The sequence below is a fragment of the Bactrocera tryoni genome, chromosome 3 (genome assembly GCF_016617805.1).
Source record: "Bactrocera tryoni isolate S06 chromosome 3, CSIRO_BtryS06_freeze2, whole genome shotgun sequence".
Classification (NCBI taxonomy): Eukaryota; Metazoa; Arthropoda; class Insecta; order Diptera; family Tephritidae; genus Bactrocera; species Bactrocera tryoni.
The window spans coordinates 79,861,302-79,873,647 of NC_052501.1; the positions used below are offsets into that span (position 1 = coordinate 79,861,302).

Sequence of the window (12,346 nt, forward strand, 5' to 3'; positions counted from 1 at the left end):
CAACATGTTGCAAAAGTATAAAAAGCCAGTGCCGCCAGCTGATTTGTTCAGTCTGTATATACGTGAACTAGGCCCACAGTTTTCGAGATATCTGTATGAAATTTTACACACCTCTTTTTCTTCCCAAGAAGCTGCTTATTTGGCAATAGTTGCCATACAAATTGACTGATCAAAATTAAGTTTTTGTAGGGAAAATTTTTTCATTTGACGTGATATCTTCACGAAATTTGTCATAAATTTGTCAAGACATCGGAGAAATCGTTCAGATCATGTCACTATAGTATATAGTTGCCATAACTCTGTCATTATCATACTTCCAATACTGATCGATCAAAATTAAGTTCTTCTATAGAAATTTTTTATTTGTGAAAGGTATTATGGCTTCAGCGCCAGCGAAGTTAACGTTTTTTTTGTTTCTTGCTTTTCCTTTTCTCGTCATCAATGAAATGGCAATTTGTCTCTTCATTGTTGCGCGTCAAACTTAGTTGTTGCTTTATTATGCCTTAGTTAGGACTATAATGCATCATACACACATACATATGTATATACATATATTGGTATGTGCCGTATATGTCTGCCACCGCATGACTTGTCCAAAATGCGCAACAAAAGCGCTTATATTTATATAGTTTGAGTTGCAGGGAAGGACATTGTCATTATTTGTTGTTTTGTTGTTTTAGTGGATTTCATTTGCAGAACAAATGTGTTGTTCTTAGAAAATTACGGTTTATTCGAGTATTCGCCGTGTCTACGAACGGACGACAATCGTGAAAGCAACGCGAAGTTAAAAACTGAACTTTTTGAATACAAGAATAATAAAAGTGCCAGCAAACGTCGCTGCTAGAAAAGCAACAAATAAATATAATAATTAAAATCAATAAAAACAACAACAAAATTAATCAATAAATAATAATAAAGTGCTAATCGCAGCTAATAAAATAAATATAATAGCAAAGAGAGCCACAGCAAGAGGGAGCGAGCGCGAAATCATGTCGGACGACAGCTTGGAGGATGGCGGTTTGAGCAGCGCCACTTCAAGTCCCGAAAAGCGTCGCTCGACGGTACCCGATATTTTACCACATCAACGCAGTTTCGAGCAGCGCTATAGTCACATGATACATAAGCAAATACTGGAGACGGGCGTGAATAAGGAGGCGCTGCAGCGGCAAATCAATGCATATTTCTCATGTGGTGGCGCCGGCAGCAGTGCCGGGGGTGGCGCCAGACACCGGCAGAGCTCCTTGCAGGAAGATTTAAATGAAAATGTGGCAGAAGCTGCCGCTGAAGGCGAGGGTCTGACGGGTCAGGAGCAAGAACAGCAGGTTCGTGTGCAGCGTAGAGGGGAGGAGGGTAGAAGGACGTTGGACAAAGCAGAAACTGTGGATATAGCTGAGTTGCAAGGCGCGAAAGTTGCTGGTGATTTGTAAAAGAGTTATTTTTTTTATGTTGCATATAGGCTGAGCCATTTGTATGTTTAGTGAAAATAAGTAGAAAGTTAAAAAAAATATGGAAATTGAAAATCATCATGAAAGTTATATAATTGAATTTAACTATTTGAGGAGCGTATTGGATTATTTTTTTAATATTGATTTTTGAATTTTTAAAGCAAAAGTAGGAGATTTTATATGCTATTGAGTATTATAATTGGAAACATGACCTTATATGTATTTAACAACTTAAAAAAAAATATTTAATATTAAAAAAATATTCGAACAAGTATTATAAAATATTTTTTGAAATATTATTTAAAAATTTAAATATTAAAAAAAAATCAAAAAATATTTAATTTATTTATTATAATATTGGGTAGTCGAAAAAGTCTTTTCGTATTTGTCAATAGATATCGTTGTAGTCGTATATCCCAAGTGTTACCAATTACATTGTGCCATTCCATATATGTAGTGTTGGGAAGGTGAGATTTTAAACTTCATTAAAACAAAAAAAAAATATGAGGAAGTTGAAAAAAAGTTACAACTGTGCAAAAATGAGTGACAATAATAAAGAAATTCGCTATATTTAGAAATTTTTTTATAAAAAAGGGAAGAGTGCCACGCAAGCCACCAATAAAATTTGTGAAGTTTACGAAGACGATGCTGTATTAGTTCGTTTTTCGACCAAAATGGTACATATTTGCTTATTTATTTATTATTATAAATATCATAAAAATAAGTTGAAGTTTGATTAGAAATACGAAAAGACTTTTTCGACTACACAATAGTATGAATGCATAGAATTTAATTAATTAAGCCCTGCAAAATGCTTGACTCAGTTAGATTGTAAGTCTTAAAAGTTGATTTTAATTTTTTTTGATTATTTTTGATTTGTACTTTTAAGGTTATTATATAATATGATCTATTGGTAAAAAAAATCTGAACGCTTGATTTGTTCGTATATTTATTAGATATATATTGGAGTAAGGCTCAATTTTGAAATTTTGTGCTCAATAAAGCTTTTATTATAATAATCTTTCGAAATTAAAAAAACACTGTTTTACTACTTAGGACACAATGTGAGTCAGACTATCTTGCTTAACTTACTCTTAACTGCTTGAGTACTTTTTGTTAGCGGATTTATTTATCTTCTTTGTAATCCAATTCTTTGTAAAGGAGATTTAGTTGAATATACCGAAGTCTTGTACGACATACGAGGTCAACGTTTTTCGCGAAAATTAATGGCGAAGTCAGTAAGTTGTGACCTGTAACTAAGTCAGTCTTCTCCTTCCGTATCCTTGAACATGATCCTGGCGGTACAGCCTGTCCTTAAGACATTCCATCTCACGCTTAACTGTCTCAACGCCTTTTCGGAAAATGCAAAGTGCAATTAGCTATTTCGCCCTTATGTCCCGGACCCGGAATTTGAAGAAGAGTTAAAGACCTTTTCCTCGACATATCTAATATATGTCCTATGACATTGGCCAACTCTTTGCAAGCACCACCAACCCCACTTATCTAACACCACTCTCTTTTTGGTGAGACCCCGTCGAGACAGCACGTTTCTTAGGTCTTCCGTTAGATGATGTCGACGACAACTTGGCTAACCCTTACCATCCCAACGGGGACTAGGTGTCTGTTAGAACAAAAACAACACCAACAAATTGGATAGATTCCTTGGAAATAAAGTGAGTTGGAGGATGGAGTTATGTGTAGAAGTTCACGCAAGTGAGGAAAGTTTTCTGATCGCCATTCACTTGGGAGTGGCCAGAAACGATTCTTTTACACATGGCTCAAGCAGCTCACTACTTCCGGTCTTTGACCAAGTATCCTTGGTCCGTTTGAAGGCGAGCTAAAGTGAGAAGGCGAAACATCCCCTGCATAGGGTTGTGCGCTGGGTTTGGGACCCGCCACGTAAAAAACACCCCCAGTGAATAGGTATAACCAGCCTCGGATGAGAGACCCCCCTTTTGATTAAAAGACAGCGGCTACGCTGGCTAGGTCACGTTGTCTGGATGGACGAAAACACACCAGCTCTGAAAGTATTCGACGCAGTACCCGCCGGAGGAAGCAGAGGAAGAGGAAGACCACCACTCCGTTGGAAGGACCAAGTGGAGAAGGACCTGGATCCGCTTGGAATATCCAATTGGCGCCACGTAGCGAAAAGAAGAAACGACTAGCGCGCTGTTGTTAACTCGGCTATAATCGCGTAAGCGGTGTCTACGCCAATTAAGAAGAAGAAAATGAGTTTTCACCTTCTGCTCCTTGTGTCGCGGACCCGGAGTTTAAAGAAGGGTAAAGAACTTTTACTTATGTAGAAAATTGGTTAGATTCCATGAAGTAAAGTCAATTTCTACTTTCTGCCTTGCCAAAAATCTTGGGATTTCTATGTTATTAGAAAAGTATAAACCATATTTTGCTTTAATACCATATTCTCTTCGTAAGGGCTCTGTTAGTTGCGGGAACTTTTTAATTTAGGTAAATAAAACCACAGGAAAATTGTAGAATTCATAGAACATAGCTAGAGAGTCGGTTCCGGTAGGGTGAAGCAATGTAGGAACACGCTCGTTTCTATAACTTATCCAGGTTTCATAAAATTCTACATTTGTAACTAAACCAAAGCTTATGACATAAACGAGCTCCGGCAATTTCTGCTGGAGCTAAAAATAAACTACCAGAATGAGAAAGAGTGGATTCCGATCTAAAGCAGCACGCCACTTCGGCGCTGTAATGCCAAAAGCACTTGTACATAGACAAATCGACAGCAAAGCAAATGAAATCAATTGCAGTCACCACATAATTGGTAGACCAATTATACCAAACCTCAATTGGGCCTACAAACATGCATACCAACACAGCACAGTAGCTGCGTTAATCAAACTTGAAGTGATATTTGTCTGCGTTATTAACGTTTCACGCACTTTTGTCGACGCCCTGAGTCAAGCAAGCGTATATTCAAGCTGTCGTTGGAGATAGATGAGGGCGCTGAGGCCCGGTGGGGTGAGAAAATCAATTAAACCAATATAAATACGTATCTTTATACATATGTTTGCTTACCGTTATAAATGTATATATAAAGAAATTTCCACATAGCGCGCTCCAAAACCCATATTATAAGGCATGGTGAAGGCATTTCGAACCCTACAAATCCGGTGTTGGCAGTTCATTTGTCGTGACAGTAAATCGAATCGGAAAGTGAAGTGCTTATGTCAAGTGGTTGGACATAATGAAACGGACAGTGCTGTAAGAGCGCCATGGTCAGCTACTTAAGTGCGGACAGCCAGAGAGGGGGAAAGTGGCGATTTGAGAGAGGTGGTGGGAAGTCAGACCGGTGGTTTGGACAGTTTGCGGGCGGTGGCGGCGGGCGATTGTATGAACACTGTTTGCATTTGGCAACACTTGAACGCCTCAATGCCACACAAAGCAAGTGCAGCCAATTCACTGAAAACACCTACACACACAAACACTCGTGCAACAACACAAACTAAGGTTCAACAACAATGGCGTTCGCATTCAAGTGGAATTGATGCATTGAAATCGGCATTGGCGACAGGATAATAATATGAAGAACGAGGCAGAGTTGGTGTGGTTGGAGCGTAGCGAATGGCAGAGAAAATGGCTCAAGTGGCTGGCATTACGAATTCATAGCGAAGTGTTGGGTGGAAAAACGTTTGAAGGTATTTGTGATTTTTTCCTTTTGTGCGTAAGCATGTGGGTAAAACGAAAACGCCGCTGACAAAGCAACAAGTGGCTGGAGCTTGGCTAATGCTTTTACAAGCATTTGGCGTAGCGGAATTGCTTTCGTGAAAACTTGCGAATTTTTTCAACTTTCTGCGCAGAAATGTCTTCTCGAAACTATTTACCGAGCGAAGCAACGCAGAAAGGAACAGGAAACGTGTCTAAAAGTATTTAAATGCGTAGAAAGTGAGTGTGAAGTGAACATTTGCAGCTGGCACAGTGTGTGGTTTGAAGATTTTGAGGGAAAGTAGGATGTTGTCATTTCTGGTGTAAAATGTTGTTTTTATTGAAGAAAGAAAACAGTGAATATTAAATATTGTATATATTAATGTAGAAATGTTGCCTACAAATTGGCGCATTTTAAAATATCAATACTTAACCAATAATATATCGAAGACACACACCCAGAGATTTTAACTGAGTAACTTCTTCATAACACAAGTACAAAGGATGTTTGATAATGGCCAACGAGCGACGAAAACATTTGGGAAAAGAAAAGTTTTTTAGTACAAATTTTGCTTAAGCAAAAGAATAATATGGTATTGTTGCCTACCATTAGGCTCATTATCAAATGACAATACTAAACATAGGATCTATCGCAGTCAAACACCTAGAGAGCTACTCTGAGTAACTTTTTCATATTGGAAATCTAGTCAGATGTTTGATATTGGCTAACGAGAGGCAGTATTTGGAAAAAGAAAAGTTTTTGTAACACAAATTTTGCTTAGGAAAAAAGCTAATTCGAACATTTTGACTACAATTAAGCTGATTATCAAATAACAATACTAAAGATCAGATGGATCAATCGAAATCAAACACCTAGAGAGCTACTCTGAGTAACTTTTTCGTATTGGGAATACTCTCAGATGTTTGATATTGGAAAGCATTTGGAAAAAGAAAAGTTTTTGTAATATAATTTTGCTTAAGCCAAAGGTTATGTGAAAATGTTGCCTATAATTGGGCTGATTATCAACTAACAATACTAAAGATCAGATGGATCTATCGAAGTCAAACATCTATAGAGCTACTCTGAGTAGCTTTTTCAAATTGGAAAGACAAAAGAATTTGGAAAAAGAAAAGTTTTTGTGATACAGAAGTTATTTAAGCCAAAGGTAATGTGAAAATGTTGCCTACTATTAGGCTCATTGTAAAATAATTATATTTAGTACGATATCCAACGTAGTCAAACACTTGTCTGAGCAGCTTTTTTGAGTCATAAATATTTTCAATTGATTAATATTTTCTGACATAAGGCAGGAAATTTGTCTCTACTAAACTTCTTACCCTTTGAGTCATAATACACACGTTCTCTAGGTTCCCAAGGAAAGTCTCACTTTTTATGAAATAAATCCTTAAGTCAACAAGTAATGAAATGAAAGCTAGAATTTAACTAAAAATAAATAATAATATTTCAATTATTCAGAAAACACTGTACCTTCACCACAAACCCTAATACAGTAATTATCCCTGTATATTAAATTGAAGCAACTTGTTGAAACAAGCCACCACAAATACGGAAGTCAATGTCAAAGCCTTCAAAGCAGGCAATACAAAGTGGTAAGATAAAATAAAAGCAAAGAAATCATAAAAAGGAAGAAAAAAGCGATTTGTTTCTGTGTGCTCACTAGTGATAGAATAACTTTGAAGTGGCAAAGCACAATGACAGCGGATAGAGGAAGTAAGAAACTGGCAAATAGTTTCTTAACTAGCCCAGTTATAACGAACGCACCGGCAGAGGAAATGGAAAATGTGCAAATAGCGTTGACTAGGAGAATAAAGTATTTCACGAATGAAAGCAATCGGAACAAGTAAAAAACGAAATTTATAAAGTGATAGTAATTTACTACTGAGTAGAGAGCACTTTTGCCAAGTGAGCCCCCACCACACATAAATCAAATCACATCCTAAATCAACTTAACGCCGTCTTATGGACCACTAAATTATGCGATGACCTTACGTTTACACTAAATTTATTCGTTTTTCACCCGCCAACCTGAATAATAAAGTAATAAATTATGCTCGCATGGATTAAATTAATGGTTGAGCATTTGATGGATGTACTCGTACTTCTACTTGGGAGGTCCTCGTAACTGAAGGTGATTTTAATCAAGTACTTAAGTCAACAGTATTTGCGACCTAAGAAGAAAAGAGAGAATGGTCTACATGGTGAAGACGGGATGATTGGAACTGTTGTTTGCCACTTGGACAACAAAATTCTGTGTGTAATACATCTTTCGAAGAAAACCCCGACTCCGATTAAATCAAATCCGTTCCCACAACATTCAAGTATACTCAACCGGAACGGACTCGGATTTTTATCGGACCAAGGACTGTCAAATCGCTGCAACATTTTGAGTTATGTTATCAAAGTTCTGACTATATTTCCGATGAAGACAAAAATAATAAGATGAGAATGGGTGATTTTGACTCCTAGGTCAATGATTAAAGAACAGTAGGGAACTACTGATATCAAGTAGAAAGACAGAGAGAGAATTAAAGTTAATTGAACATAGATCCAATAAAATGCCCGTAGTGAAATGAAAGACCAATATATCAACACTTCTTCTTCTTGTTAGGGGGCGTTGGACGTCACCTAGATATTTCAAATCCTCGATTGAGAAGCAGATAACTCTCTCTCTCTTTCTCTTTCGACTGAAAAATTACACTTCAAAATTCTCTTTTATTTTCCGTTCTATTATACGGCGCTGAAACATGAACGTTAAGGAGCCGAGATGGGAAAGCACTTGAAGCTTTCGAGAGCACTGTTCTCGGTAATGTCTGTGGGATCATCCACGTGAGCGATGAGTACCCGAGAATATGATACCACGAACTGTATGAGCTCTACAGCTATATGGATAAAGCTGATGCAGCCATGTGGTAAGCATGGAAGACGGTGCTCTAGCGGAAAGCTCCATCGATTCGAAATTCATGCGTGGACAACGAAAGTAAAGACGCCTACGTTTCAATGGAAGGACCAAGTAGTATATAGGGACCTATTGCAATAATACAGACTTTCAATACCGAAGTTAATACTACTACTCCCAGCTTAAAATTAAAGGAAGCTACCATAGGCAAAACTGATATTTAGAAACTAACTTACATATGATTAAATTGATAAACACTCCGGACTAAGCCTAGCGAGCAACCAATATCTTCAACAGCTGTTATAAGAACAAAAATAGTTACGAGTTCTACCACTCACAGCACTGCTCTATTTCAGATTTTTAACCGAACTTATGCTTCATTTCTATATCTTTTACTTCGGAAAGTCGACTCTTTCGAAGACTCAAACGATTATAATACCACGCGTTTCGCAAACCTTACATTTCTACATTAATTTATAAAGTATTAAGACATAAAAACCTCAAATCTTAACGAATCACGAACCATAAAACATAACCTCAAATGGGAGCTCATTCTTATCCATCTAAAATTAACTTTAACACTTCTAAAATAAATATATGTAGCGAAAATCAAGTTAATGACTGCGAGCAAACCCATAAATTACGAAGCATCAAAGAATTGACGAGCCACTAAAGGAAATTCCGAAGACAGCACATCCATTACATTAAGTGGTGCGATAATATTATTCCTTTTTTTCGTACTTATCTTGCGGTAAACCACAACACTCCCCCCAGATAAGGTCGCGTGGTATTTTATTCATGACTTGGCAGCAAGGCGAATGGCAAGAGTGAAAATAAAAGTGAAATAACGGTAAATGAATAACGGTAAATGGACAACTTCCAGCTGATTGAGCAACGCATTTGATTTGCTTAAATTAACGTGCGCCGACAGACAGATTGGCGGAGGCAAATAAATAAGTGCGCAATGAATGATGAGCATAAAAAGAAATCACATCAATTATGTATGTGGCGCTGCATAAATTGGCTAGCTAACTAACACTAGAAAGACTATCTCTACTATATATATTGGTACTCACCAACAGTGGTCAACAACATATTATCCAATAACAACGCAATGGCCACAATGATCAAGACGAGTTGTCGTGAGCCGCGCCAGCCGATCATCCAATTCTTGAACGTGGCCCACGAGCCGGCGGCGCGGTAATCCTCCTGCCGGCAATGATCCGGCGGTGGTGGTTGCGGTGTCATATAATGTCGTCCTGGTGTCTTGATTGCTGCCGGATCTGTGTGGGAGTTTGGTGTCGGTGTGGCTTGTGCCGTCGCTGTTGTTGTTGTTGCTGTTGTCGCGCCACCGACGCCAAAAATGCCAGCGCCTGCTTCGTTGGCATGCTGTACGCTGTTGTTGTAAAGTTTGTTGCTGCCATTCGGTTGTTGTTGTAGCTGCTGTTGCTGCACTAATCTTTGCTGTTCGCTGCTCCACTGGGGAGTCGGTGCTTGCTTGAAGGGATTCCTGCTGGGTGTGTCGTGCTGGGCCGTGCTGCTGCTTCGGTTGTGCTGTGCGGCTGCGGACGCGTCGTTTAATGTTGTTGTTGCTGTTGCTGGTCCCGCTGCAGATGATGATGCCAAATGACTGGTGATGTGCTGATTGAAGTTTTTTGCTCCATCTCCAGAATCAGTCGATTGCATTGCGCCACCCGCTTGTTACTATGGAAAAATAAGCGGATAACAAAAATGTGCTTGATTAAAAATAACGTTTTGTAGATATTTTGTTTAGATTTTTTTTGAATTTATAGCTTGAGCTGTAATTAATTTAAACCGATTAAATTTATTTTTTCTAGTGGTTAGTGGCTAGTAGGTAGTGGCTAGTAAAAAATGTATGTTTGGGGAGTGCCGTTATACGTGGTGGACAGAATCTTCACTATATTTTCTAATTTTTAATATATCTTAGATTGCTGTTATTGCTTAAATGCACAGGGTTTGTCCGGAAAGTAATAGGACTGAAGTTCTTCCGCCGCGATTGTACCTCGGAGCGTGCGCGCACCGACTGGATTCGGTAGATGGCGTTCCTAGCTAACGAACGAGCTGGTGGTCAGTTGTCTCCGAGCCCCTGGATAGTCAGGACAGTTTCGCGCCACGTGTTGCTGTGAGTGGTGCAAGCCGAAAATGAGCGTTTGTTAGAGCAGAGGTACGCGATTAAATTCTGTGTTAAACTCAGTAAATCGGCGACAGAGATGTTTGATATGATCAAGCAGGCTTACCCAGATGTTGCTTTAGCAAGAAGTGCAGTGTTTCGTTGGCACCAGGCATTTTTGGAGGGCCAGGAAATGGTCGCTGATGAAGACCTTGCTCGGAGAGCTGCGACTTCGAAAAACACCGACAATGTGACTGGTGTACGCAAAGTTTTGAGCTCAGACCGTCGACTAAGTATTCGTTTAATCGCCCAGATGTTAAATTTATCAAAATCTGTGGTTCATGACATTGTGACGGAGCACTTGAACATTGGCAAGAAGTGCGCGAAGATGATCCCAAAAGAGCTCACTAACGACCAGCAATTGTGGCGAGTGGAAGTGTGCCAAGAAAATTTGAACATGTGTGAAAGTGACCCCTAATTTTTGAATAACGTGATCACAGGTGACGAGTCATGGATACTTGAGTATGATCCCGAGACAAAGAGGCAATCTTCCGAGTAGCACACGCTGGCGTCTTCTCGTCCAAGCAGCATGCACCTCGGCTCTCAAGGCTATTCCGCAGAATGCTTTCCCTGACGCCTTCATTGCTTAGAAATCGTGGTGGCAGTGCTGCATCGATGCAGAAGAAGCCTGTTTTGAAGATTTTAAATTTTTTTAAATCGACTCAGTCTTATTACTTTCCGGAACCCTGTAGATGCTTTAAAATATTGCAACCTAAATCTCAGTAATTGTTGCTTACTGAATTTTCGTAGGTCGAGTTTATCAACCGAAGCCGAAAACGTTATATTTTAAAGTCATAGGTCCAACAAATTGAAACGTGGTTATGGTATTAGATGAGTTCGATAGATCTCTATTTAGATCGCTTCGTTCTTAGTGGCTATTCTAATAATTTCTTAAGAGATAATAATAGTTTCCTTCCTCCTACGCAACAATCAGTTTTTTTGTTTTTTTTTTTATGAGCGGGAATATTCTTATAAGCTTTCTAATCTTGGTTCTGTTGCCTAAATGTTCCCCTTTGCAACAGAAAATACAAAACCCTGTTCGAATTGCGCTTCCTTATCAGCAAAGCTAACTTAATGTCATGTAAATACCGCTATTATTATTTTTTCCTTCAACTCTTCTATCCAAACCAAATAAAATTGGCCTCTTTCACTTTCGAATAATAATATTTACGCAATAAATCAGACTAAAGCATATTGATATTCGCATGTAAATGTAATCAACGCCAGATAAAAGTAGATTACGAGATTAGAGAAGAATTTTTCGCTAAGAATATGCGCATGTACAAGAACAAAAAGAAAAATCTCACAAAAACAAAAGCGACGCAAGGAAATGTAGCAAAAAGCACGACACACAAATCGGATCAAATAAAAGTTAAGTGGCTGATGAATGATTGTTACTTAGCCGAGAAGAGCATGAGTGAGAGCTACATTGCAGGAAAGTGAGGGGAAAAGAAAGCTTTGGTAGGAAAGCAAAAAATATGCATGTGAGTTAGGAGAGGGTGTAAGAAAAAGCGATGGGTGGGAGATATGTAATGAAAACTAGGAAAGTCGGCTAATAGACAAAAGCTGCTTAGGCTTATAGATGAGAGAATGTAGAGTATAATAAAATTACATGTAAGATGTAATGTAATGTTTATGTAGTTGTGGAAATATGTGCAGATGGTAGTCATAGAAGGAGTGTACAGTGATTCTGATTTAAAGAAAGAAAGCGATATTTATTTAAATAGAATGAAGCTCATATTTTCATTCTCTTAACGGCCATACCTAAAAACACCAGCAACACCAGCTTAAAAATGTGATTTTTGTGAATAAAAAAAAACTAATGAATTAACTAAGAAATATTTTACAGGTTTGAAAGAATATTTATAAAGCAAAATTTTTCATGAAAAAATTAAGCATTTTTCGAGTTATACACATTTATCGACGATGTTAAAAAGGACCTTGACTCTTGTTATTTTCAATGTTTAACTATTACTATATCTGACCTGGTCTACGAAAAGGGAGCTAACGTGCGAAAACTAGTTTTCTGGTTAAAAATAAACAACTCGTTTCGTCAGTTTCTCGTTATCTCATTAATTGTTCTCCTTTCCAGAGGCTTCAAGGGCGTCCAGTAAGTGTTGTTT

At 38.2% G+C, this 12,346-nt stretch overlaps 2 protein-coding genes across 7 annotated transcripts in view; one reads left to right on the top strand and one right to left on the bottom strand.

The window, feature by feature from the left end:
• The window catches only part of LOC120771429 (synaptic vesicular amine transporter), a 58,230-nt gene that overhangs the window by 17,553 nt on the left and 28,331 nt on the right, over positions 1-12,346 (bottom strand). For all 6 annotated transcript variants that reach the window (XM_040099425.1, XM_040099421.1, XM_040099424.1 and 3 more), the window contains one exon: positions 9,109-9,736. In XM_040099425.1, coding sequence (XP_039955359.1) covers positions 9,109-9,718 — 610 coding nt within the window. In that variant the 5' untranslated portion in view covers positions 9,719-9,736. The remainder of the gene's footprint in view (positions 1-9,108; positions 9,737-12,346) is intronic.
• On the top strand, positions 711-1,705 carry LOC120771431. The gene has a single exon (XM_040099427.1). The coding sequence runs from the start codon at positions 990-992 to the stop codon at positions 1,425-1,427; it is 438 nt and encodes a 145-aa protein (XP_039955361.1). The 5' UTR covers positions 711-989; the 3' UTR covers positions 1,428-1,705.